Raw genomic sequence first — 26218 nt, forward strand, 5'->3', positions numbered from 1 at the left:
GGACAGGATTGGCAGATGAACGTTACAGGATTTAGATGTTTCAGGCAAAATAGAGAGGGATGTAGAAGAGGTGGGGCAGTTGCACTACTGGCTAAGGAGAATATCACAGCTGTACGAAAGGAGGACACCTCAGAGGGCTCACGCAGCGAGGCAATATGGGTAGAGCTCCAGAAGAGGAAGGGTGCAGTCACAATGTTGGGGGTTTACTCTAGGCCTCCCAATTGCCGGCTGGAGATTGAGGAACATTTGTGTAGGCAGATTTTGGAAAGACGTAAAAGCAATAGGGTTGTTGTGGTGCATGATTTTAACTTTCCCTATATTGACTGGGAATCACTTAGTACTTGGGGTTTTGATGGTGCAGAATTTGTAAGGTGCATCCAGGAGGGCTTCCTGAGACAATATGTAAATAGTCCAACTAGGGAAGGGGCAATACTGGACCTGGTATTAGGGAATGAACCCGGCCAGTAACCCGAAGTTTCAGTAGGGGAGCATTTCAGGAAAAGTGACCATAATTCAGTAAGTTTCAAGGTACCGGTGGATAAGGATAACAGGAGTCCTCAGGTTAAGGTGCTTAATTGGGGGAAGGCTAATTAAAACAATATTAGGCAGGAACTGAGGAATCTAGACTGGAGGCGGATGTTTGAGGGCAAATCAACAACTGACATGTTGGGGGGGGCTTTCAAACGTCAGTTGATAAGAATTCAGGACCGGCATCTTCCTGCTAGGATGAAGGATACATATGGCAAGTTTCAGGAACCTTGGATAACGAAGGATATTGTGAGATTAGTCAAAAAGGAAAGGGAAGCATTCGTAAGGGCTAGAAGGCTGAGAACAGGTGAAGCCCGTGGAGAATATGAAGAAAGTAGGAAGAAACTTAAGCAAGGAGTCAGGAGGGCTAAAAGGGGTCATGAAGAGTCATTGGCAACCAGGATTAAAGAAAATTCCAAGGCCTTTTATACATATGTAAAAAGCAAGAGGGTAGCCAGGGAAAGGGTAGGCCCACTCAGGGACAGAGGTGGGAATCTGTGTGTGGAGCCCGAAGAAATGGGAGAGACACTAAATGAATACTTCTCATCAGTATTCACCAAAGAGAAGGATTTAGTGGTCAATTTGTCTAGGGAACAGTGTGTGGATAGCCTGGATCATGTTAAGATCAAAAAAGAGGAGGTGTTAGGCTTCTTGAAGAATATTAAGGTGGTTAAGTCCCCAGGGCCAGATGGGATCTACCCCAGAGTACAGAGGGAGGCAAGGGAGGAGATTGCTGGGGCCTTGACAAAAATCTTTGTATCCTCACTGGCTACGGGTGAGGTCCCAGAGGACCGGAGAATGGCCAATGTTGTTCCATCGTTTAAGAAGGGTAGCAGGGATAATCCAGGAAATTAGGCCGGTGAGCATTACGTCAGTGGTAGGGAAATTATTGGAGAAGATTGTTCGTGACAGGATTTACTACCATTTGGAAGCAAATGGGCGTATTAGTGAGAGGCAGCATGGTTTTGTGAAGGGGAGGTCATGTCTCATTAACTTGATCGAGTTTTTCGAGGAAGTGACAACGATGATCGATGATGGAAGGGCAGTGAATGTTATCTACATGGATTTCAGTAAGGCCTTTGACAAGGTCCTTCATGGCAGACTGGTACAGAAGGTAAAATCGCACGGGATCAGAGGTGAGCTGACAAGATGGATGCAGAATTGGCTTGGTCGTAGAAAACAGAGAGTAGCAGTGGAAGGGTGCTATTTTCTGAATGGAGAGCTGTGTTCCACAGGGATCAGTGCTGGGACCTTTGCTGTTTGTAGTATATGCAAATGATTTGAAGGAAAATTTAACTGGGCTAATTAGTAAGTTTGCAGACGACACTAAGGTTGGAGGATTGGGATTTTCCTTAATCCTGGTTGCCAATGACTTTTCATGACCCCTTTTAGCCCTCCTGACTCCTTGCTTAAGTTTCTTCCTACAGTACCTCATCTTCCAACTAGGCATTTTACAGCCTTCCGGACTGAATATTGAATTCAATAACTTTAGATCTTGAACTCCCTCCTCCATCCCCACCCCCTTTCCGTTTCTTCCCCCTTCCTTTTGTTTTTTTCCAATAATTTATATAGATTTTTCTTTTCCCACCTATTTCCATTATTTTTAAATCTTGTATGCCCTGCTAGTCTTTCCACCCCACCCCCACTAGAGCTGTACCTTGAGTGCCCTGCCATCCATTCTTAATTAGCACATTCATTTAGATAATATCACCACCTTCAACACCTCTTTGTTCCTTTGTCTGTGACATCTTTTGATTATCTGCTCCTATCACTGCTTGCTTGTCCCTACAACCACACCCCCTCCACTTCTCCCCCCCACTCCCCACCTTAAACCAGCTTATATTTCATCCCTCTCCTAATATTCACTCAGTTCTGTTGAAGGGTCATGAGGACTCGAAATGCCAACTCTTTTCTTCTCCGCCGATGCTGCCAGACCTGCTGCGTTTTTCCAGGTAATTCTGTTTTTGCTAAGGTTGGAGGAGTTGCAGATATTGAAGAGGATTCTCAAAGGATCCAACAGGATATAGATCAGTTGGAGACTTGGGTGGAGAAATGGAAGATGGAGTTTAATCCGGAGAAATGCGAGGTAATGCATTTTGGAAGGTCTAATACAGGCAGGAATTACACAGTAAATGGCAGAACCCTTAAGTGTATCGACGTGCAGAGGGATCTGGGTGTACAGGTCCATAGGTCACTGAAAGTGGCAACGCAGATGGATAAGGTAGTCAGGAAGGCATATGGCATGCTTGTCTTCATCGGCAGGGGCATTGAGTATAAAAGCTGGGAAGTCATGCTGCAGCTGTATAGAACCTTGGTTAGGCCACACTTGAAATATTGCGTGCAGTTCTGGTCACCACATTACCAAAAGGATATGGAGGCGTTGGAGAGGGTGCAGAGGAGGTTTACCAGGATGCTGCCTGGTCTGGAGGTTATTAGCTATGAGGAGAGGCTGGAGAAACTCGGATTGTTCTCACTAGAGCGACGGAAATTGAGGGGTGACCTGATAGAAGTTTACAAAATTATGAGTGGCATGGACAGAGTAGATTTTTGCCAGGGTGGAAGAGTCAATTACTAGGGGACATAGATTTAGGGTGAGAGGAGAAAACTTTAGAGGAGATGTGTGTGGCAAGTTAATAAGCATAATAATGCAGAGGGTAGTGAGTCTCTGGAATTCACTGCCAGAGGAGGTAGTGGAAGACGATAGTGATGTTTAAGAGGCAGCTTGACAAATACATGAATAGGATGGGAATAGAGGGTTACAGACCCTGGAAATGCAAAATGTTTTAGTTTGACAGGCAATATGATCGGCACAGGCTTGGAGGGCCGAAGGGCCTGTTCATGTGCTGTACTTTTCTTTGTTCTTTGTTCTTCAAGGGGTTAAAATAAGGAAATCGATTAGTGCCACTTTGCTGGATTGGTCTCGCATGAATGCGCATCATTGCTTCACTTTCCTGATTCACTGAATTGTCATTGAAAGGCACCTCAGTTGTGCCCCTCTCCTCATTTGGGAATGCACAGTTCAGTTGGTTGCCCCTCTAATCCCACCCCCCCCCACCAAACGAATGCATGCACCTGCCCTCCATTTGGCCCGCAGTACACTCACCAGCAAAGTTTCTCCTCATTTTAATTTTGTACTGTGCCATCGCTGTAAATTAGAAGATGGTGGTGCTGAGCTCTCACTGCCAGACCAGCTTGGATCCTTCCTGTGTGAGTATGGAAACCTCCCATCAGCTTAATGTTTAGGTTTCCATCCCTCACAGACCTCTCAATCATCTCGCTGTATTCCTTGATCCCATCATGGATATCTGTTTGTTAGTCCCTGAGCCTTTTGAGGTGATGTGCCTATGTGGACCTCACCCCTCTGCATCTTGAGGCCAGTTGCACGGTTGCACTGGTCTGGTAGGTAGAGACATACAGCACACCACCAACCTCCCCCACACACACACACACTTGGATACCTCCTCAGTACCTTTTCCCCACTTGTCGGCTCCAGATGCCCCCCCCCACCCCCGACTCTATGGCCATCTATGGTACAGTATGATGCCAGAAACCCCATGGACTGAGGACCATGATTTTTTTAAAAAATTCATGTGTGGGACTGTGGGTGTCACTGGCTAGGTCAGCATTTATCCCTAATTGGGCACAAGTCAGACTGCACTGACATGCGGCCCCTCACGGCCCCACCACCCAGACTGGGACACGGACAGTCTTTTGCAAGCTCAAAAATTTAAACTGAAGTGCTTCTTCACTCAGTGCTCCTCCCATTCTGCCCCTGGTTTATGTCATTCTGTGACATACTCTCTCCCCATCCTGTCGCTGAGGATGCTAATTCCCCCCCTGCACCCTCCCCCCGTCATGTGGCTGAGTGCAACCTTGCCCACTCGTACCTCTCAGTACAACCCTAGCCTTGCAGCACCTTCCCACGCCTCAGGCCAGTTTCACCCCTTTGCCAATGCAGCCCTAAAACTGCAGGCCCGCCTTACTGCTGGTCTGGTAGGTAGAGACTTGCCTGTGGCATACCCCGATTACCACGAGTGAAGTGCAGGTCGAATGAACCTCGAAGTCACGAGCAAAGTACAGGTCGCTAGGTGCATGTCGCGTATATATCGTTGTGAAACACTTCATTCTAATTGCACACCAGCGTGCCCTGATGATCCAGCGTGGGGGAATGATCTTGGTGAGGTGCAAATGTATTGAAAAGGCTGGCAACATGCCCCGTCATTGAAGGTTGCAGGGCATAATCGTGAACTGGTTTTACAATGACGTAAAACTGATTTTTGGCCTTCTCGGGATATTTTCTACTCCCGCCTGCCGTGACATGGGAAACGAGAGTGGAAAATCCCGGCTAGTTTGTAACTAATAGGGTAGATAAAGGAACCAGTAGCTGAAGTATACTTGGGACTTCCAAAAGGCATTCGATAAGGTGAAATACAAAAGATTAATACACAAGATGGGGGCTTATGGAGTTAGGGGTAATATATTAGGATGGATAGAGTATTGGTAAATAGACAAGAAGCAGAGCAGAGGGATAAATGGGGCATTTTCAAGTTGAGAGGCCATGACTAGTAGAGTGCTGCAGGGATTAGTGCTGGGGCCTCAGCTATTTACAATCTATATTAATGACTTTCCATACTGCAAGACATCTTCTTAACCCTTTTTCCCCGATCTCCACCACTCTCCCCTCCAAGTGTGAGGTGCTGAGGGATTTCTTTGTCACCAAGACAAATATCATCGAACCAGCTGCTGCTACTTCCCCCTTCTCCTAGCCCATCAGGTTAAACTTCCTCCAAAACTCTCTCCTGCCTTAGCCCTGAACATGTTTCCTCCATTAGTTACTCTTCTAACTTCCCTCTTGCCCGCTCCAAGCTCATTTTGCCTGTGAGATCCACCTCTTACTCTCTCAGCTCTAATTCCATTAAACTATTGACACCCAACTTCTCTTTTTGGCTCCCATGTTAGCTGACATTGTCAATCAGCCTTCTCTCCTTCAAAGGTGCCATCACCACCCGCTGCTCATAAAACCAATCTTTGACTTCCTCCATCCTGGCAGACCATCCTCCCTTTCCTCTCCAAAGCCTTTGAACATGTTGCCTCCTAAATTGGTGCCCATCTTTCCCAGAGCTCTAGGTTTGAATCCCTCCAATCAGGTTTACACCCCTGTCACAGTACGAAAACAGCCCTTAACTAAGTCAAAAACAAAATCTTACCTGACTTTGATAAAGATGAACTTTCCCTCCTCATTCTTTTCCACCTGTCTGCAGCCTTTGGCACGGTTGATCACACCATCTGCCATCACCTCCTCTTAGCTATCCAACTAGGTGGTGCTGTACTTGTCTGGTTCCATTCTTATCTATCTAATCATAGCCAGAGAATCATCATCAATGGCTTCTCTTCTCATTCTCGCAGTTGTCTCTGGTGTCTCCAAAGGATTTATTCTTGGGGACACGGGTTCAAATCCCACCATGGCAGTTGGTGGAATTTAAATTCAGTTCATAAAAACCTGGAATGCAAAGCTAGCGTCAGTAATGATGACCATGGAACTATCATTGATTGTTGTAAAAACCCATTTGGTTCACTAATGTCCTTTAGGGAAGGAAATCTGCCATCTTTACCTGGTGTGACCTACATGTAACTCCAGACTCAATGCAACGTGTTTGACTCTTGTGCTCTCAATATGCTTTGAAATGGCCTCACAAGTCTCTCAGTTTAAGGGCACTTAGGGATGGGCAACAAACACTGGCCTTGCCACCAACATCACATCCCATGAAAGAATAAACCTCCTGAAAATGTACCTCTTTGACTAAGCTTTTGGTCTTCTGCTTTAACAGTTCCTTATGCAGTTCAATGTCATGTTTTCACAGAATCTCAGTGCAGAAGAGGTGCTTTGGCCCATTGAGTCTGCACTGACTTGTGAGAAACACTTGACCTACTTACCTAATCCCATTTACCAGCGCTTGGCCCATAGCCTTGAATGTTATGACGTGCCAAGTGCTCATCCAGGTACTTTTCAAAGGATGTGAGGCAACCCGCCTCCACCACCCTCCCAGGCACTGCATTCCAGACCGTCACCACCCTCTGGGTAAAATGGTTTTTCCTCACATCCCCCCTAAACCTCCTGCCCCTCACCTTGAACTTGTGTCCCCTCATGACTGACCATTCAACTAAGGGGAACAGCTGCTCCCTATCTACCTTGTCCATGCCCCTCATAATCTTGTACACCTCGATCAGGTCGCCCCTTAGTCTTCTCTATTCCAATGAAAACAACCCAATCTATCCAACCTCTCTTCATAACTTAAACGTTTCATCCCACGCAACATCCTGATGAATCTCCTCTGCACCCCCTCCAGTGCAACCACATCCTTCCTATAATGTGGCGACCAGAACTACACACAGTACTCCAGCTATGACCTCACCAAGGTTCTATACAACTCCAACGTGACCTCCCTATTTTTGTAATCTATGCCTCGATTGATAAAGGCAAGTGTCCCATATGCCTTTTTCACCACCCCACTTACAAGTCCCTCCGCCTTCAGAGATCTATGGACACACACGCCAAGGTCCCTTTGTTCCTCAGAACTTCTTAATGTCATGCCACTCATTGAATACTTCCTTGTCAAATTACTCCTTCAGAAGTGTATCACCTCTCACTTTTCAGGGTTAAATTTCATTTGCCACTTATCTGCCCATTTGACCATCCCGTCTATATCCTCCTGTACCCAAGACATGTCACTGTTAACCACCCGGCCAATCTTTGTGTCATCCGCAAAATTACTAATCCTACCCCCCACATAGTCATCTATGTCGTTTATATCAATGACGAATAATAGGGGACCCAGCACAGATCCCTGTGGTATGCCACTGGACATCCTTCTGTCATCACCCTCTGTCTCCTACAACTAAGCCAACTTTGAATCCACCTTATCAAATTACCCTGTATCCTTCTTTATAAGTCTCCCATGTTGGACATTGTCAAGTGCTTTGCTGAAATCCATGTAAGTTACATAACTGCACTACCCTCATCTACACACCTGGTCACCTCCTCAAAAAATTCAACCAAATTTGTTAGGCATGACCTCCCTCTGACAAAGCCATGCTGACTTTCCCTGATCAAACCTTGCCTCTCCAAGTGGAGATAGATTCTCTCCTTCAAAATTTTCTCCAATAGTTTCTCTACCACTGACGTGAGACTCACTGGCCTGTAGTTCCCTGGCTTATCTCTCCAACCCTTCTTAAATAGCGGAACCACATTAGCTGTTCTCCAGTCCTCTGGCACCTCCCCCGTGGCTAGAGAGGAATTAAAAATTTGGGTCAGACCCCTGCGATCTTCTCCCTTGCCTCCCTGAGCTGTCTGGAACACACATCATCCAGACCTGGAGATTAATCCATTTTTAAGCCTGCCAAGACCTCTAATGCGTTGTCACTCCCTATATCAATTTGCTCAAGAACCTCGCAGTCTCTCTCCCCGAGTTCCATACCTTCATCCTCATTCTCTTTGGTGAAGACAGATGTGAAGTATTCATTCAACACTCTAGCGATGTCCCCTGGCTCCTCCCATAGATTGCCCCCTTGGTCCCTAATGGGCCCTACTCTTTATAAAAACAAAAAACTGCGGATGCTGGAAATCCAAAACAAAAACAGAATTACCTGGAAAAACTCAGCAGGTCTGGCAACATCGGTGGAGAAGAAAAGAGTTGACATTTCGAGTCCTCATGACCCTTCCACAGAACTGAGCGAATATAAGGAGAGGGGTGAAATATAAGCTGGTTTAAGGTGGGGGGTGTGGGGGGGGGGAGAGAAGTTGTTGGGGGGGGTGGCGTTGTGATTGTAGGGATAAGCAAGCAGTGATAGGAGCGGATAATCAAAAGATTTCACAGACAAAAGAACAAAAGAACACAGAGGTGTTGAAGGAAGTGATATTATCTAAATGAATGTGCTAATTAAGAATGGATGGTAGGGCACTCAAGGTACAGCTCTAGTGGGGGTGGGGTGGAAAGACTAGCGGGGCATAAAAGATTTAAAAATAATGGAAAGAGGTGGGAAAAGAAAAATCTATATAAATTATTGGAAAAAACAAAAGGAAGGGGGAAGAATCAGAAAGTGGGTGGGGATGGAGGAGGGATTTCAAGATCTAAAGTTGTTGAATTCAATATTCAGTCCAGAAGGCTGTAAAGTGCCTAGTCGAAAGATGAGGTGCTGTTCCTCCAGTTTGTTGGGCTTCACTGGAACAATGCAGCAAGCCAAGGACAGACATGTGGGCAAGAGAGCAGGGTGGAGTGTTAAAATGGCAAGCAACAGGGAGGTTTGGGTCATTCTTGCGGACAGACTGCAGGTGTTCTGCAAAGCGGTCGCCCAGTTTACGTTTGGTCTCTCCAATGTAGAGGAGACCGCATTGGGAGCAACGAATGCGGTAGACTAAGTTGGGGGAAATACAAGTGAAATGCTGCTTCACTTGAAAGGAGTGTTTGGGCCCTTGGACGGTGAGGAGAGAGGAGGTGAAGGGGCAGGTGTTGCATCTTTTGCATGGGCATGGGGAGGTGCCATAGCTGGGGGTTGAGGAGTATGGGGTGATGGAGGAGTGGACCAGGGTGTCCCGGAGGGAACGATCCCTACGGAATGCCACCGGGGGGGTGAAGGGAAGACGTGTTTGGTGGTGGCATCATGCTGGAGTTGGTGGAAATGGCGGAGGGTGATCCTTTGAATGCGGAGGCTGGTGGGGTGATAAGTGAGGACAAGGGGGACCCTATCATGTTTCTGGGAGGGAGGAGAAGGCGTGAGGGCGAATGAGCGGGAGATGGGCCGGACACAGCCCTACTCTTTCCCTGGTTATCCTCTTCCCATTGATATGCTTATAGAATATCTTGGGATTTTCCCTACTGTTACAGCCAAAGCTTTCTCATATCCCCTCTTTGCTCTCCTAATTGCTTTCTTAAGCTCCACCTTGAACTTTCTGTGCTCCTCTAATGCCTCTGCTGATTTGTTCCCCTTGTACCTGCTAAAAGCCTCTCTTTTCCTTCTCATCGTACCCTGAATATCTCTGGTCATCCATGGTTCTCTGGACTTGTTACTCCCTCCTATCATGCTAGAGAGAACATGTTGAGCCTGTACCCTCCCTCCCCATTTCCTTTTTAAATGCCCCCCCACTGTTCCTCTGTAGATTTCCCCATAAGTAGCTGTTCCCAGAATATCTTGGCCAGATCCTGCCTTATTTTACAAAAATCAGCTCTCCCCCAATCCAAAACATTTTTTTGCAACTTGTCGATTTCTTTGTCCATAACAAACTTAAATTGTACCATGTTTTGGTTGCTTTCACTAAAATGCTCTCCCACCACCACCTCAGACACCTGTTCGGCTTCATTCCCCAGAATTTCATCCAGCACTACGCGTCCCTTGTTGGAACCTCTACATATTGACCAAAAAAGTTCTCCTGTACACATTTAAAGAAATCCACTCCATCCAAACCCTTAACACTTAACCTTATGTCTATCCCAATTAATGTCGGGAAAGTTGAAATAACCATAATATCACCCTATTGTTATTGTTTTTACACATCTCTGCAAATTATGCACATATTTGCTCCTCAATTTCCTGCTGACTATCTGGGGGTCTATAATAAACACCTAACAATGTCGCTGCCCTTTTTTTATTCCTAAACTCTACCCATAAAGCTTCATTCAATGCCCCCTCCAAGATATCATCTCTCCTTACTGCAGTAACTGACACCTTAACTAACAATGCAATGCCTCCTCCTCTTTTACCCCCTCCCCTGTCTCGCCTGAAGATTCTGTATCCTGGAATGTTGAGCTGCCAATCCTGCCCTTCCCTCAACCACGTCTCTGTGATGGCTACTGCATAACAATTCCACGTGTCAATCTTCATCCTTAACTCATCTGTTTTACCTGTCATACTCCTGGCATTAAAGTAGAGGCAATCCAGCCTTGCCTTACTCCCTTGAAACTTAATGCAGCTGTACTGCATCTGACTTGATTGTTTGACTGAATTATGATGTGTCCTTATTCTGCTAACATTCTGTGTCCCCTCCCCCTGCCAAATTAGTTTAAACTCCTCTCAACAGCACTAGCAAACCCACCCGCAAGACCCGCCCGCAAGAATGTTAGTCCCGCTCTGGTTCAGATGTAGATCGTCCCACTTGTACAGGTCTCACCTTCCCCAGAAACGGTCCCAGTGATCCAGGAATGTAAAATCCTCCCTCCTGCACCAACTCTTAAGCCACGTATTCATCCACACTATTCTCCTATTTCTGAGCTCGCTAGTACATGGCACTGGAAGTAATCCGGAGATTACAACCCGAGAGGTCCTGCTTTTTAGGCTACTGCATAACTCCCTCTTTTTACATATGTCATTGGTACCAACATGTACCATGACCTCTGCCTTATCACCCTCCCCCTTCAGGATGCACTTCCATCGTTCAGTGACATCCCGGACCCTGGCACCAGGGAGGCAACACACCATCCTAGAGTCAAGTTGATGGCCACAGTAGCGCCTATCTGTTCCCCTGACTATAGAATCCCCTATTACTAATGGTCTTCCTCTCTGCCTCCCCTCCTGTACAGACAGGCTGCTTGGGTGCCAGAAGCTTGACTTTGCCTGCACTCCCTGGAGGAACCAGCCTCCAAAATGGAATACTGATTTGCAAGTGGGACCCCAGGGGACTGCTGAACTACCTGCTTGTTTCTCTTGGACTGCCTGGTGGTCACCCATTCCCTTCCTTCCTCAAGTCCCTTCAGCTGCGGTGTGAGCAACTCTCTAAACGTGCTATCCACAATGCTCTCAGCCTCGCAGATGCTGCACAGTGAACCAGCCACCATTCCAGCTCTGAAACCTGAACTTTCAGGAGCTGCAGCTGGACACACTTCCTGCACACATGCTGGTCCCAGGCACTGGAAATGTTCCCAGCTTCCCACATGGAGCACGAGGAGCACACCACGGCTTTGAGCTCTCCTGCCATGACTTATCCCTTTAAATTAAACCTTTTAAATCAATTACTCTAGGGCCCTTCTTTCCTGATCCTGATTACTACAGAATATACAAACTATAAACCACAAAAAGACCTTCAACTATAAGTGTTTTATAATGCCTCGGTGAAGACCTGAGATATTTTATTATGCTGAAGGCGTTATTTAACTACAACCTGTTGCTATTGCTGTTGTAGCTCTAGGTTTACTGATCCTTCAAAATGTTAGTTGTTTACTTTATAAGATTCCTTCATTTATTATTTAATTTAACAGAAATAAGTTTTAGTGTTGATTTGTTGAAGTTTCTATATTATACATTTTCCCGTTCAGTTTTTGTGCAATTTCTTAAAAATTAGAAGCACTCTTAGGTTTGAAAATAGCATGAATTTACAGCTGTAATGAAACTGAACTTGTCTCACTTTTTTTTTATCCAGGAAATCCTTGGCTTACAGGGGTCGGGAACTGCTGACTAAACTGAAAGCTGCAGGTGTTGGGGATAGGCCAGTGGTGTGGGTAGCACATAGTATGGGAGGTAAGAACTTTACAAAAGCAGACAGTCTCCTCTCCGTCCTTGTTATTTTGGTTGCAACTTCATGAAAAATATTTCTGTACCTGTACTAAAACCCTCTCAATCATATTATCTGGAGGAATATACCACACAAGGAGGTCATTCGGCACATCGCACCTGTGCTAATTCTTTGGTGAAGCTTTTCAATTAATTCCATTCCCCTCCTCTTTCCCCATTGGTTCGTATTTTTTTCATTCAAATATTTACCCAGTTCTATTCCTAATGTTACTATTGAACATGCTTCTACCACACTTTCAGGCAGTGCATTCCAGATCACAATATTTTGCTGTGTAGAAATGTTTTCTCATGTCACTTTTGATTAGTTTGCCAATCATCAGAAATCTATGCCCTCTGGTTACTGATTCTTTTGCCACTGGACACAGTTTTTCCTTATTTATTGTCTAAAGTGCTGAGCAAACTATTGAGATTAAAGGGTGACAAGTCCCCAGGACCTGATGACCTACATCCCAGGATCTTAAAGGAAGTGGCAGCGGAGTTGGTGGATGCATTGGTTATAATATTCCAAAATTCCCTGGATTCTGGAAAGATTCCAGTGGATTGGAAAAATGCTAATATAACACTCTTATTCAAAAAGTGGGGGAGGCAGAAAGTAGGAAACTATGGACCAATTAGTTTAATGTTTGTCACTGGGAAATTGTTGGAATCCATTATTAAGGAACTAGTAATGGGGCATTTGGAAAGTCAAAATGCAATCCATCAGAGTCAGCATGGTTTTATGAAGGGTAAATCGTGTTTGACTAATTTGCTAGAGTTCTTTGAAGATGTGACAAGCGAAGTGGATAATAGGGATCCTGTAGATGTAGTATATCTGGGCTTCCAGAAGGTTAATACACAAGATAAGATCACACAGAGTTAGGGGTAATATGTTAGCTTGGATAGAGGATTGGCTAACCAACAGAAAGCAGAAAGTCAGGATAAATGGGTCTTTCTCTGGATGGCAAGCTGTAACTACTGGGGTGCCACAGGGTTCGGTCCTTGGGCCCCAACTATTTACAATCTATATTAATGACTTGAATTCAGGAGATAAATAGCTAAATTTGCAGATGACACCAAAATAGGTGGGAAAGTACGTTGCATTGAAGAAATCAGAAATTTACAAATGGATATGGACTGGTTAGGTGAATGGGCCAAAATTTGGCAGATGGACTTTAACGTGGATAAGTGTGGTTATCCATTTTGGTTGGATGAATAAAAAGGCGACTTATTATTTAAATGGAGAGAAACTTCAGAATGCTTCAGTGCAGAGGGATCTGGGTGTCCTTGTGCATGAATCACTGAAAGCTAGTATGCAGGTAATAAGGAAGGCAAATGCTAAAAGAATAGAGTATAAAAATAGGGAAATGATGTTGCAACTGTATAAAGCATTGGTGAGACCGCACCTGGACTACTGTGCACAGTTTTGGTCCCCTTGACCAAGGTTCAAACTGCCACAGCAGATGGTGGAATTTGAATTCAATAAAATATCTAGAATTAAGAGTTTTCTGATGACCAGGAAACCACGTTGATTGTTGTAAAAACCCATCTAGTTCACTAGTGTTCTTCGGGGAAGCAAATCTGCTGTCGTTACCTGGTCTGACCTACATGTGACTCCAGACCCAAAGCAATGTGGTTGACTCTTAAAATGCTCTCTGAGATAGCCTAGCAAGCCACTCAGTTGCATCAAACTACTAAAAACAAGTCAGTAAGGAATAAAACCAGTTGGACTATCCAGCATCGTCTTAGGCACCGGAAACGACAACAGCAAACTCAGTCCTGTCGACCCTGGTGGTGGCACAGTGGCATGCAGTTGGGAGGAGTTGCCCTGGGAGTCCACAACATCACCTCTGGACCCCATGAAGTCTCATGGCACCAGGTCAAACATGGGCGAGGAAACCTCCTGCTGATTACCATGTACCGCCCTCCCTCAGCTGATGAATCAGTATTTCTCCATGTTGAACATCACTTGGAGGAAGCACTAAGGGTGGCAAGGGATCACAATGTACTCTGTGTGGGGACTTGAATGCCCATCACCAAGAGTGGTTTGGTAACACCACTACAGATCGAGTTGACCGAGTCCTAAAGGACATAACTGCTAGACTGGTTCTGTGGCAGGTGGTGAGGGAACCAACAAGAGGGAAACACATAGTTGACCTCCTCCTCACCAACCTGCCTGCCGCAGATGTCCATGACAGTATCAGTAGGAGTGACCACCACACAGTTGTTGTGAAAACGAAGTCCCGTCTTCACATTGAGGATACCCTCCATTGTGTTGTGTGGTACTACCACTGTGCTAAATGGGATAGATTTCGAACAGACTGGGCAAGCATGAGGTGCTGTAGGCCATCATTCGCAGCAGAGATGTGCTCAACCATGATCTGTAACTTCATGGCCCGGCATATCCCCTGCTCTACCGTTACCACCAAGCCCGGGGATCAACCCTAGTTCAATGAAGAGCGCAGAATGGTATGCCAGGAGCAGCACCAAGCATACCTAAAAATGAGGGGTCAACCTGGTGAAGCTACAATACAGGACTACTTGCATGTCAGACAACGTAAGCAGCAAGCGATAAACAGAGCTAAGCAATTCCACAACAAACGGATCAGAAACAAAAACAGAAAATGCTGGAAAAGCTCAGCAGGTCTGACAGCCTCTGTGGAGAGAGTTGAAGTTTCGAGTCCGTATGACCTTTCTTCAAAGCTTCTTCAGAAGAAGGGCCATACAGACTCAAAACATCAACTCAGTTTCTCTTTCCACAGGTGCTGTCAGACCTGCTGAGTTTCTCCAGCATTTTCTGTTTTTGTTTCAGACTTCCAGCACCCACATTATTTTGTTTTTACCGATGGACTAGATCTAAGCTCTGCAGTCCTACCACATCCAGTCGTGAATACTGGTGGATAATTAAACAACTCTCTGTAGGAGGCTCCACAAATATCTCCATCCTCAATGATGGGGGAGCCCAGCACATCAGTGCAAAAGATAAAGCATTTGCAACCATCTTCAGCTAGAAGTGCGAAGTGGATGATCCATCTCAGCCTCCTCCGGAGGTCCCCAGCATCACAGATGCCAGTCTTCAGCCAATTTGATTCAATCCACATGACATCAAGAAACGGCTGAAGGCGGTGCATACTGCAAAGGCTATGGGCCATGACAATATCCCGCCAATACGACTGAAGACTCTTGCTCCAGAACTTGCTGCGCCCCTAGCCAAGCTGTTCCAGTATGGCTACAACACTGGCATCTACCCGGTAATGTGGAAAATTGCCCACATATGTCCTGTACATAAAAAGCAGGACAAATCCAATCCAGCCAATTACCACCCCATCAGTCTACTCTCGATCATCAGTAAAGTGACGAAAGGAGTCACCAACATTGCTATCAAGAGGCACATATTTAGCAATAGCTTGATCACTGACACTCAGTTTGGATCCTGGCAGGGTGACTGAGCTCCTGACCTGATCACAACCTTGGTTCAAACATAGACGGAAGGAGCTGAACTCCAGAGGTGAGGTGAGAATAACTGGCTTTGACATCAAGGCAGCATTTGACTGAGTGCGGCATCAAGGAACCCCAGCAAAACTGGAGTCAATGGGAATCAGGGGGAAAACTCTTTGCTGGTTGGAGTTATACCGAACACACAGGAAGATGGATGTGGTAAAAACAAAAAACTGCGGATGCTGGAAATCCAAAACAAAAACTGAAATACCTGGAAAAACTCAGCAGGTCTGGCAGGACTCGAAACGTCAACTTTGTTCTTCTCCGCCGATGCTGCCAGACCTGTTAAGTTTTTTAAGATGGTTGTGGCTGTTGGAGGTCGGTCATCTCAGCTCCAGGACATCATTGCAGGAGTTCCTCAGGGTAGTGTCCTAGGCCCAACCATCTTCAGCTGCTTCATCAGTGACTTTCCTTCCATCATAAGGTCAGAAATGGGGTTGTTCGCTGATGATTGCACAATGTTCAGCACCATTCGTGACTCCTCAGATACTGAAGCAGTCCATGTTCAAATGCAGCAAGACCTGGACAATATCCAGGCTTGGGCTGACAAGTAACATTCGTGCCACACAAGCTCCAGGCAATGGCCATCTCCAACAAGAGAGAATCTAAGCATCACCCCTTGATATTCAATGGCATTAACAATGATACATCCCCCACTATCAACATCCTGGGTGTTACCATTGACCAGAAACTGAACTGGACCTCACACATAAATGCAGTGACTACAAAAGCAGGTCAGAGGCTAGGAATCCTGCGGCGAGCAACTCACCTCATTGCCAAAGCCTGTCCACCTTGTACAAGGCACAGGTCAGGAGTGTGATGGAATATTCTCCACTTGCCTGGATGAGCGCAGCTCCAACAACGTTCAAGAAGCTTGACACCATCCAGGAAAAAGCAGCCTGCTTGACTGGCACCCCTTCCACAAACATTCACTCCCTCCACCACCGACACACATTGGCAGCAGTGTGCACCATCTACAAGATGCACTGCAGGAACTCACCAAGGCTCCCTTATACAGCACCTTCCAAACCCACGACCACTACCATCTAGAAGGGCAAGGGCAGCAGACACATGGGAACACCATCACCTGGAAATTCCCCTCAAGCCACTTAACATCCTGACTTGGAAATAAATCACTGTTCCTTCACTGTAGCTGGGTTAAATTCCTGGAACTCTTTCCGTAACATTGCTGTGGGTGGACCTACACTACATGGACTACAGTGGTTCAAGAAGGCAGCTCATCACCACCTCATCCCATAAATGAATTTTAAAAAAGTGCCCTGCGTGCATCCCATTCTGCAACCAGTATTGAGAACTGAATACTGATGAATGATGGGGTATCTGGAGAGTGCAGCCAGAATCAAGCCCATAGCATCACGGGTGGTCAGCTGTACACTAGGGTAGATGGAAGACTGGAAGAGCAATAGTGATAGGTGATTCGATAGTTTGGGGAATAGATGAGCATTTCAGCAGCCACAGGTGTGAATCAGAATGGTGTGTTGCCTCTGTGGCACCAAAGTCAAGGATGTCACTAAATGGCTGCAGAGCACCCAGCTGGGGGAGAATGAACAGCCTGCAGTCATGATCTGTAAGAATTAGTAAGAATGGCTTAGGCAGAAAGAAGGATGTGGTCCTGCAGTCAGAATTTAGAAAGCTAGCTAGGAAATTAGCAAGCAGAACCTCAAAAGTAGTAATCCCCAGATTACTCCCAATGCCACGTGCAAGAGAGTATAGAAACAGGAGGATAAAGCAAATGAATGCATGACTGGAAAGATGATGTGGAAGGGAGGGCTTTAGGTTCTTGGGGCATTGGGACACTGGCTCTGGGGGAGATGGGATCTGTGCAGGCTAGATGAGTTGACCTAAACAGAGCCAGGACTGAGTTCCTTGCTAGTGATATTGGGGAGCGTTTAAACTAATTTATCAGAGTGTGGGAACCAGGAGATAACACTCGAGAGAAATACCGAAATGCACAGAATAATGGGAGTGATCAATAGCATTAAAGTAGGGAATAGTAATTTAATAGATGGTATCAAAGTAAGGGAGAAAGTAATAAAATCTAAATCAGGATTATTGTGTATGGAGCTGAATAAATAAGATTGGTGAGTTACAGGCACACATTGCCATATGATATCGTGACCTGGCTCAAAGAGGGCAGGACTGGATGTTAAATATTCCTGGATACAAAGTGTTCAGGAAAAATGAGAAAGAAAGAAAAGGAGGAGGTATGGTGGTATTGATTAAGGGGAGAATTGCAGTACTGGAAAGAGAGGATGTCCTAGAGGGGTCAGGGACAGAATCTATTTGGCTAGAGCTAAGGAAAAAAAAAGGTGCAATTACATATTACCTCAAAGGACAAGGCCAACAGATAAATGGGAACACCACTACCTACAAGTTCCCATTCAGGTCATACATGATCCTGACTTGGAACAATATCTTAACTACTGGATATATATTGCCCTTCACTGCCGCTGGGTCAAAACCTTGGAACTCCCTTCCAAACAGCACTGTGGGCGTCCCTACACCACATGGACTGCAGTGGTTCAAGAAGGTCACCACCACCTTATCAAGGACAATTAGGGATAGGCAATAAATGCTGGCCTAGCCATTGACATCCACTTCCTGTTAAAATATAAATAAAATAAACATAAACAGTCTATAGGCCACCAACTAGTGGGAAGGATGTAAAGGAACATCCCCACTTCTGACCTTATTTTGGAAGGAAGGTCATTGATGAAGCAGCTGAAGATGGTTGAGCTGAGGACACTACCCTGAGGAGCTCTTGCAGTGATGTCCTGGAGCTGACCTTCAACATCCACAACCATCTTCCTTTGTGCTAGGTATGACTCCAACCAGCGGAGAGTTTCCCCGCTGATTCCCATTTACTCCAGTTTTGCTAGGGCTCCTTGATACCACACTCAGTCAAATGCGGCCTTGATGTCAAGGGCAGTCACTCTCAGCTCACCTCGGGAGTTCAGTTCTTTTGTCCATGTTTGAACTAAGGCTGTAATGAGGTCAGGAGTTAAGTGGCGGAACCCAAACTGGACGTCAGTGAGCAGGTTATTGCAAAGTAAGTGCTGCTTGATAGCGGTATACAGTCAGGAGGGAGTTGCCCTGAGAGTCCTCAACATTGACTCTGGACCCCATGAAGTCTTATGGCATCAGGTCAAACATGGGGAAAGATACTTGCTGATTACCACATACCGCCCTCCCTCAGCTGATGAATCAGTATTCCTCCATGTTGAACATCGCTTGCAGGAAGCACTGAGGGTGGCAAGGGATCACAATGTACTCTGCATGGGGACTTCAATGTCCATCACCAAGAGTGGCCCGGTAGTACCACTACAAACTGAGCTGGCCCAGTCCTGAAGGACATAGCTACCATTCCTTTACTGATGTTCGAGAGTAGACTGATGGGGCGGTAATTGGCCAGGTTGGATTTGTCCTGCTTTTTGCGCACAGGACATACCTGGGCAATTTTCCCACATAGTGGGTAGATGCCAGTGTTGTAGCTGTACTGGAACGGCTTGGCTAGGGACATAGCAAGTTCTGGAGCTCGTGTCTTCAGTACTATTGCCAGAATATTGTCAGGCCCCATAGCCTTTGCAGCATCCAATGCCTTCAGCTGTTTCTTGATATCATGTGGAGTGAATCGAATTGGCTGAAGACTGGTATCTGTGATGCTGGGAACCTCCGGCGGAGGCAGAGGATCATCCATTTGGCATTTCTGGTTGAAGATTGTAGCAAATGCATCAGCCTTATCTTTTACACTGATGTGCTGGGCTCCTCCATTATTGAGGATGGGGATATTTGTAGAGCCTCCACCTCCAGTGAATTGTTTAATTGTCCACCACCATTCACGACTGGATGTGGCAGCACTGCAGAGGTTAGATCTGATCCGTTAGTTGTGGGCCCTGTCTGTCACTTGCTGTTTATGCTGTTTGGTATGCAAGTAGTCCTGTGTTATAGCTTCACCAGGTTGACACCTCATTTTAAGGTATGCCTGGTGCTGCTCCTGGCATGCCCCCTGGCTTGATGGTAATGGTAGAGTGGGGGATGTGCCGGGCCATAAGGTTATAGATTGTGTTGGAGTACAATTCTGCTGATGTTGATGGCCCACAGTACCTCATAGATGCCCAGTCTTGAGCTGCAAGATCTGTTCAAAATCCATCCCATTTAGCACGGTGATCGTGCCACACAATGTGGAGGGTATCCTCAATGTGAAGGTGCGATGGTCATTCCTATCGATACTGTCATGGACAGATGCATCTGCAACAGGCAGGTTGGTGAGGATGAGGTCAAGTATGTTTTTCCCTTTTGTTGGTTCCCTCACTACTTGTCGCAGACCCAGTCTAGCAGCTATGTCCTTCAGGACTTGGCCAGCTCAGTTTGTAGTGGTACTACCGAGCCACTCTTGGTGATGGACATTGGAGTCCCCGAGCAGAGTACATTGTGATCCTTTGCCACCCTCAGTGCTTCCTGCAAGCGATGTTCAACATGGAGAAATATTGATTCATCAGCTGAGGGAGGGCGGTACGTGGTATTCAGAAAGTATCCTTCCCCATGTTTGACCTGATGCCACGAGACTTCATGGGGTCCGGAGTCGATGTTAAGGACTCCCAGGGCAACTCCCTCCCGACTGTGTACCACTGTGCCACTACCTCTGCTGGGTCTGCCCTGCAGGTGAGACAGGACATACCCAGGGATGGTGATGGTGGTGTCTGAGACATTATCTGTAGGGTATGATTCCATGAGTATGACTATATAAGGCTGTTGCTTGACTAGCCTGTGAGACAGCTCTCCCAATTTTGGCACTAGCCCCCAGATGTTAGTAAGAAGGACTTTGCAGGGTCAACAGGGCTGAGACTGCCATTATCATTTCCGGTGCCTAGGTTGATGCCAGGTGGTCCATTTTGGAGACTTTAGACAACCTACAGCAAGCACTTCAAAGCACTGGAGAAGTACCACCACCAGTGCCTACTCAAGATCTTCCAAATCTGATGGCAAGAAAGGTGGTCCAACAGCAGCCTTTTCTCACAAGCCAACTTGCCCAGCATCGAGGAATTATTCACTCAAAACCAGCTCCCCTGACAGGGCATGTCGTTGTACCTGACGCCAGACTCTGAAGCAACTGCTCTATTTCAAACTTGGTTGCGGCAGGAGACACGCAGGGAAACAGTGAAAACGCTTTAGAAATGTCCTTAAAGCACTACTGAAGAGGTCAAACATTATCATCAACTCATAGGCGACCCAAAACAAAAACAGAAACAGAAATACCTGGAAAAACTCAGCAGATCTGGCAGCATCAGCGGAGGACAGCACAGTTGACATTTCGAGTCCTCATGAAGGAATTCCAGATACTCACTACCCTCTGCATAAAAAAAAACTTGCCCCTCACAACTCCTCTATAGTTTTCTCCTCTCATCTTAAATCTATGTCCCCTAGTAATTGACTCTTCCACCCTGGGAAAAAGCTTCTGACTATCTACTCTGTCCATGCCACTCATAATTTTGTGAACTTCTATCAAGTCGCCCCTCAATCTCTGTTGCTCTAGTGAGAACAATCCGAGTTTCTCCAACCTCACCTCATAGCTAATAACCTCCAGACCAGACAGCATCCTGGTAAACCTCCTCTGCACCCTCTCCAACGTCTCCATATCCTTCTGGTAATGTGGCGACCAGAATTGCACGCAATATTCCAAGTGTGACCTAACCAAGGGTCTATACAGCTGCAGCATGACTTCCCAGATTTTATACTCAATACCCCTCCCAATGAAGGCAAGCATGCCATATGCCTTCCTGACTACCTTATCCACCTGCGTTGCCACTTTGTGACCTGTGGACCTGTACATCCAGATCCCTCTGCCCGCCAATGCACTTAAGTGTTCTGCCATTTACTGTGTAATTCCTGCCTGTATTAGACCTTCCAAAATGCATTACCTCGCATTTGTCCGGATTAAACTCCATCTGCCATTTCTCCGCCCAAGTCTCCAGCCAATCTATATCCTGTTGTATCCTCTGACAATCCTCTTCACTATTTGCCACTCCTCCAACCTTAGTGTCATCTGCAAACTTACTAATTAGCCTAGTTACATTTTCCTCCAAATCATTTCTGTATATTACAAACAGCAAAGATCCCAGCACTGATCCCTGCGGAACTCCACTAGTCACAGCTCTCCATTCAGAAAAGCACCCTTCCACTGCTTCCACTGTCTTCTATGACCAAGCCAATTCTGTATCCATCTTGCCAGCTCACCTCTGATCCCATGCGACTTTACCTTCTGTACCAGTCTGCCATGAGGGACCTTGTCAAAGGCCTTACTGAAATCCGTGTAGATAACATCCACTGCCCTTCCATCGTCGATCATCTTTGTCACTTCCTCGAAAAACTTGATCAAGTTAGTGAGACATGACCTCCCCTTCACAAAACCATGCTGCCTCTCACTAATACGCCCATTTGCTTCCAAACAGTAGTAAATCCTGTCACGAACAATCTTCTCCAATAATTTCCCTACCATTGATGTAAGACTCACCGGCCTGTAATTTCCTGGATTATCCCTGCTACCCTTCTTAAACAATGGAACAACATTGGCCATTCTCCAGTCCTCTGGGACCTCACCCGTAGCCAATGAGGATACAAAGATTTCTGTCAAGGTTAACTAAATGTAATAAAATACTTATATTTCCCCTTTGTCAGTTTAAACTACTGCCCACATTTAGAGGAATAAAGTTATAAATACTCTAAAATGCCCGAACCTTTAGTGGGGGAGGGACGGTTTGCGTGGGGGGGTTGATAAGGGTTGTGGAGCTGCAGTTTAGCCAAATTAGGTTGTGAGTCATGGGATTTAACAATATATAGATGGAGGTGCTGAACTTCTTCAATGTAATACAATTTTAAAAATTAATGGCACTAAGATGAGTGGTCCTGCCATTTGACAACAATTTGTTAGGGACTCTAGGGTTTTGGAGGACTGAGAATATTGAGCTTTAGCAGCAATGCTGAGAGTGTCAAGGGCTTTGGCAGCAATAAAGATATTGCCCTGTAGTTTCGAAGCAGAATCCTGGAGATTGGGTATACTCCCTGATGCCTCAGTCTAGCTCTATTGGTGAAGAATTAACTTTGTAATTGCTAAATCCCAGCTTCATTGTAATGCATAGTTAGTGCAACCGTTACATTTACTTATATCAGTGAGCTGGCTGGATACATTTGAGTTTGACTATTATTGCTATAATATTAAACTCTCTTGTCAAGTCTGATGTCCTTGTGTTTAGCTAATATGATCTTTCCATTACAGGCTTGCTAGTCAAAAAGATGCTTTTAGATGCTTCAGAGGATCCCGAAATGAGGTCAGTGGTTCAGAATACCCAAGGGATTGTATTTTACAGTGTACCTCATTCTGGATCTCGATTAGCCGAGTACTCTGTCAGTGCTCGTTTCCTGCTGTTTCCTTCTGTTGAAGTCAAGGAACTTAGTAAGGGTAAGATTGGCTTATCCGGTCAACTCAATCTTTTGTTTCTTTGTCATTCATTCTGTAGATGATTTTACATTTGAATTTTTATATAGGACTTTACTTTTTATGTTTCTCTCTATGTATTTTAAAAGTATGCAATGGTCAAGCCTCTCCTGTAGTTCTGAGTTCAAAACATTTTCAGTGGGGATTAAGGAGCTATGATAACTTTGCAAAATAACAGATCTGACGTTTTTTCCAAATTTGTTCTCCTAAAAAGCCAATGTTGTTATTAATCCCTTGTCATAATCTAAAATATCTGGGTTGAGAGTCTCAGAACTTTCAGAATTCAGGTACAGAAAATAAGGGAAATTGAGATAAAATTTAGTAACAGAGAGTAGAGCAACAGCAAATGAACCTATAGAAAAATCAACAAAAGTAAACTGAGGCAGAATGCCATTGGTGCAAATGAAAAGAGACTGTGGTTGCCAAAAAGGAAGCATTAGCTGAGCACTGAGTCCTATATTACAAACATTTTGAAATCAGCATCCAGGACCAGAAAGGTTGTGGGTCTCGCTTTTGATAGCCTGCAGCTTATCGCAATGAAATGCTCCTGAGCTTTTGGATCACATCTGATCATGGAAGTTGATCAGGATGAACAGAGTTTGGTTTGCATGTGTATTCTGATCCTACTAATAATACAATGCAAAATGTTTAGCTTTGAAAGTACTCCCCCTGCAATAATTTCAACATGGAGTATCATTCATTTTAAACATCTCTTGGTGAAAGGAACCACATCCAATTCTGACATCTACATTTGTTTGTCCCCCTTATAGATATATTAGTGATCTGGGAAAGAAGATTAGCTGTCAGTTTGTCCTTACTTTCTGTACATAAAATCTGAAAACAGAAAACAAGTGTTTGTGGGAGAACACTTGGGTAAGAATGATCATCATATCATAAGCTTTAATCTAGTAATGCAGAAGATCAAGAAAAATCTAAAGTAGAAGGTCTAAATTGGAAGAGAGCTGATTTCATTGGCAAGAAAAGTGATCCAGCCAGGGTAAAATGGAACCAAAGACTGGCAAGAAAAGCTGTAACAGAACAATGCTTCAGGTACAAGCTAGGTAATTCCAACAAGAGGGAAAGGTAGGTAGGGCTTCTTAGATGACAAGGGAGATAGCAGATATGATGAAACCAAAGAAAATGGTGTATGATGCATTCTAGGTGAATTCTTCAAGCACGAAGCAGGTCACAAACCATTGTTTAAAGGGGAAGTTAAGAGGAAAATTAGACTGGCAAAGAGAGAATAAAAGAATAGAATGGCAGTCAACATAAAAGGGAACCTAAATAATTTCTACAGGCATGTAAGTAGTATGCAGATAGCAAAAGGTGGAATGGGTCCTATTAGCAACAAAGAGGGTGCTATATGCTTAGAGTTGCAGGATAAGACTAGAATATTTATTATCGGCATTTACAAAGGAAGAGAAATATGACAAAATATCTGTAGAAGTGGAAATGGTAGAGGTAATGCATCGGGTGAAAATTGAAAGGCAGGACGTCCTGGAAAGGCTGGCTATGTTTAAAGTGGATAAGTCATCTGGTCCGGATGGCTTGCATCCCAGGTTACTGAAGGAACTGGGGGTCCAGACGATGGGAGACCTTGCCATAACCTTCTGATCTTCCCTAGATATGGGAGAGATGCCAGAGGATTAGCAAGTGACAAATGTGGTACGCTTATTCAAGAAAGGATGTAAGGATGGTTTGAGTAACTTTAGGCCAGTTAGTTTCACATCAGTGGTGGATGTTTAGAAATGATAATCAGGGGGAAAAAAATCACGGGGTGCACAAGGAGGAGGGTCCCGCCCTAACTTGCCCGGGTTGCTTGGTGGTTTACCCACATTGCTGTTTGAACACCAGAGGCAGTGGGATGAAGCCCTTAATAGGCCCATAAGTGGCTCCTTAAGGGCAGGGAAGATGTCCACAACCCTTACCACTCTGGACTTAATTGGGCATGTCAGGAAGGTGACAGTCTCTCTACCCTGTGCCTTCCCATCCCATTTTGCACACCCCGCACCACCCCCCCCCCCACCCTTCCCAGCAACCACCCCTTAGTTCATCTGCGCTGGGAGGGGGGGTGCATTACATTCCAGTCTATGACTCTCTAACACCTTAAACAGCATTAGACTCAAACATATAATGACTTGCAGAATATTAATAGCCGAAATACAGAATATGGAAGAAAGAATAGGGGGAAATGTGCAAACCTGAAGTAAAGTTTTAAAAATATTATTTTACTTCTATTAATTTTTTTTTGTAGATTTATATTCATATTTTAATAATGAAGCTGTTTCTGACAGCTGAGCAGCATAATTCCTAAAATTCTAATTGATTACTTAACTCAAAAACGTGGTAAACCTAAAGGACACAGAAACCCCACAACTCCAGGGTTTTCTTTTGTAACAGATGTTGAACTGTAACAACAAGCCAATTATACTTGACACTTAAAACTAGGATTTCATGAGGATTAATTGTCAAATATTTATTTATCTTTGTTCACAAATATTTTCTTATAGATTCACCTGCTTTGAGAGAACTGAACAATAATTTCACCAAGTTTATACGGGAACACGAAGTCAACATTCTGAGCTTTGGAGAAATGTTGCCAACTTACATTGGCAGTATGATCAAACTGCATGTGGTACCTCTAAATTCAGCAGGTATAGTATAGTGAGACTATCTATGAGACCCACTGCCTGCTCCCTCGACCACATTCCCATTAAATCCAACTGACCATCCAACTTCCCTTCACCCTCACGTTAGTTGATATTGTGAATGTTACTCTCTCCTCTGGAACTGTCCTCATTCAAATCTTCTGTTATCAACACAACTCTTAGATCCCACTGTCCTTGCAAACGACCTCAGTCTCCCTGTCCTCTCCAGAAGACACCTGCCAAATTAGTGTCCATCTTTCTCAAACTCCATGCTACAGTACTGAAATGGGTCCCAATGAGCTTAATAGCTCTCTTCTGTGCCATAATGACTCCAAGGTCAGAATTTTACGATCCCCCGTTGGTGGTTTTACAGGTTGAGGGGCCCATAAAACTCTGCCGCCCACCCCTGACATTTCCACAATTTTATATCGGGCCGGGGTGGCCCCCAATCGAGGCCACTTAAGGGCCGCTTCCTGCCTGGCCTCAATTTTGAGGC

General features: G+C 45.2%; 1 protein-coding gene across 8 annotated transcripts in view; it reads left to right on the forward strand.

Annotated features, from left to right (window-relative positions):
• The window catches only part of serac1 (serine active site containing 1), a 435627-nt gene that overhangs the window by 368331 nt on the left and 41078 nt on the right, over positions 1–26218 (forward strand). For 6 of the 8 annotated variants that reach the window (XM_041182871.1, XM_041182869.1, XM_041182872.1 and 3 more), the window contains 3 exons: positions 11936–12033; positions 22856–23038; positions 25585–25728. In XM_041182871.1, coding sequence (XP_041038805.1) covers positions 11936–12033; positions 22856–23038; positions 25585–25728 — 425 coding nt within the window. Of the gene's footprint in view, positions 1–11935; positions 12034–22855; positions 23039–23844; positions 23948–25584; positions 25729–26218 lie in introns of those variants that run through there. The other 2 variants (XM_041182875.1, XR_005942391.1) reach the window with 2 other exon arrangements.

This window comes from Carcharodon carcharias, chromosome 2 (assembly GCF_017639515.1).
Source record: "Carcharodon carcharias isolate sCarCar2 chromosome 2, sCarCar2.pri, whole genome shotgun sequence".
Taxonomy (NCBI): domain Eukaryota; kingdom Metazoa; phylum Chordata; class Chondrichthyes; order Lamniformes; family Lamnidae; genus Carcharodon; species Carcharodon carcharias.